This window comes from Plectropomus leopardus, unplaced genomic scaffold (assembly GCF_008729295.1).
Source record: "Plectropomus leopardus isolate mb unplaced genomic scaffold, YSFRI_Pleo_2.0 unplaced_scaffold26106, whole genome shotgun sequence".
Classification (NCBI taxonomy): domain Eukaryota; kingdom Metazoa; phylum Chordata; class Actinopteri; order Perciformes; family Serranidae; genus Plectropomus; species Plectropomus leopardus.
The window spans coordinates 1-2,592 of NW_024628387.1; the positions used below are offsets into that span (position 1 = coordinate 1).

Sequence of the window (2,592 nt, forward strand, 5' to 3'; positions counted from 1 at the left end):
ACAAAAATAAGTCTGATGAAAAGATGAATGATTGCGAAAAAATAAACTGAAATAAACTCTAAATTAACAAAAAGAAAAATCACCAAAATTTCAATTTGTGAAATTCCATGACTTTCACCGAAGCCTACTCACCTGAGAGCTCGCCTCATCCGAATAATTTCATGTTGTGAAACAAGTTAATTTTTAAATTTAAATTTTTTAATTTTAAATTTGTTTTCTATAAAAATCACCAAAAATAATAAATAAAATAAAACTGTTTCTAAAGTTTGGATCGTGGCGTTTACTCACCTGAGAGCTTACCTCATCGGCTTCAGTCGACCTCTTTCTTCAGGTATTTCTTCATGACTGACGCCACGTCTCCGCCCTCGCTGCCCTCCGCCTCCAGTCTCTCTCCCTGCGGCCGCTCAAACCTGCGTCTCACGCCGCCTGCCTGCGAGCTCCCTCCTGACCCCCCCGAGCTGGACGACTCCGTTTCGGAGCCTTTCCTGCTGCGGGTGGACGGCGGCAGCTCCCCGAAGTGGACGCTCAGCGCCCTCCTGCCTCCTCGCACCGAGCCCGCCAGGCTGCTGGTGGACTGAGCTCTGCGGATGGCGGGCAGGATGTCGGACACCGCGTCGTCGCGATCCTCCGCCAGGTGGCGGTTTTGGAAGACCATTGGTTCTGAACCCAGAGCGCCTTCACCTCCGTCCTCTGTGGTGAGACTTCCCAGCATGCACCGCCTCAGCGGCTGAGGGGAGCGCTGCATGGGGGTCGTTCTGGAGCGGAGGGGTTCGTCTGCGTCCTCTTCCGGGATGGACAGGGACGGAGGGTGATGGCGAGAGGCGAGGGAGGACGTCAAGGAGGAGAGGTGTGGCAGCGAGGGAAGTGCAGAGAGGGAGTCGCTCGAGCTGAAGCGAGAGATTTTGGCGCCAGATGTGGAGACGGCAGCAGACGTCGAGGCTTCACTGATGGAGCGAGCGCTGGCGGCGCGCGGCAGGAGCGGCGAGGACGGTTTTAGGATGCTGGGGCCCGGCCGGGGCTCCGGGAGGTCACCTGGGTCGAGAGAGAGGGCCGAGGCTCGTCGCCTGAGAGTGGAGGCGGCGGTTGCTTGATAAACGGGCAGAGAGACGGTGCTGCCGGCGCCGTCTGCTGCATCGCCGCCCGCTCTGCGTTTACGGAGTCCGTCCAGCAGCTCGGAGAGAGCGGAGGAGGACGGGGCCCGACTGGGACCTCTGGAGCCTCCAGCCTCTGAGGCCTCGTCATCAGGATCCACACAAGAACTTCAGAGAGAGAAAAAGTGACTAACTAACAAATCTACTGCTGCAAATATTTATTTTCATGATCGATTTATCCGCTGATTGTTATTGCTGAGCAGGTTTTTATATAAGGAATTAGTCCCGGTGTTTGGTATTAAAGTAATTAAAGGAAAAGGACAAAAAAAGAAAATAAAGAACTGCAACAGTCCAGAAACATAAAACAGAAATTTACAATAAATGAAGCATAAAATATGTTTTTAACCTTTTTGAAATCTCATCAGGTTTATTTGTGCTGCGTTCAGACGCCGCTCTCATGCATTTAACCTTTAAAACCTGAGCAAAATGGTTTGATCTCTTTTGAAACATAAAATGGCAATGAGCAACTTTGCAGAAGATGTTGTGCAAATTGCAAGAAATCAGGAAAAGACCGGAAAATTAGTTTGAAAAAAAGGAGAGATACAAGAAACAATCTTCGCAGTTTGTACCTTTTTCCCCCCGCCAAATATTTTTTAAATATTTCATCCCATTTCCATAAGTTTTAGTCCGGTCTTTAACATATTAGCCGGACTAACACAATCGTTAAATGTACTGACTGATTATGGATGAATGACTGTCATTTAATTCACATTCATATTTGAGAGAGAAAAACTGCAAATCTACAGAAAAATGACTAAACAAAACCTTGTCACCTTGTTCATCTATGAATGAACGGCGGACTCACCGGAAGCTGTAGGTGCTCATGGTGTCCGCCACAGACTGGCGCCCTCCGTGGCTGCTGATGGTACTGCTGCCGTAGGGCGAGCCGCCGCCACGGGAGCCTCCTCTGGGCACTCCCAGCCAATGACGAATCCCCTCTCCTACATCCTCTGTCCCGATGGAGCCGACGCTGGACACCGAGTCACTGCAGAGCAGAATCACACTTTATATCACGACCACAACGGACACTTCTCACCCTTTAGCTGGTAAATCTGCACAGTTAGCTGCATACCGAGCATGCACGCACGCTACAGACCGCCGCCATGATGATTCCACTGCAAGTCAGAGGATGATCACAGCGAGGGATGCATCCAAATTTTAAAAGTTAAAATCATCCGTCAGAGGTCAAAGTTTGACTCACAGCTGAAGCATCAAATTTATCTTTATTTTCATCTCCGTGCATCAATTTTCCAACCAAAAGATGCAAGTTAAAAGCTGCAAATTAGGGACTGACAAATTATCTGTCTGGCTAATATCGGGGCCGATATTTGGCATTTTGCCAATTATCTGTATCTGCGTTTTATTTAAATAATTGCTGAATTACTATAATTATCTATATATAATATGTTACAAAATTATTGTAATTTTCTAAGCATGTTTC

At 48.0% G+C, this 2,592-nt stretch overlaps 1 protein-coding gene across 1 annotated transcript; it reads right to left on the reverse strand.

The window, feature by feature from the left end:
- Positions 1 to 290: 290 nt before the first annotated feature.
- On the reverse strand, positions 291 to 2,154 carry LOC121966852 (unconventional myosin-XVIIIb-like; the record flags this gene model as incomplete). The annotated part of the gene is made up of 2 exons (XM_042516925.1): positions 291 to 1,259; positions 1,957 to 2,154. Coding segments are annotated over 2 exons (1,147 nt in total), but the record flags the coding sequence as incomplete, so codon positions are not given.
- Between the last annotated feature and the right edge of the window lie 438 nt (positions 2,155 to 2,592).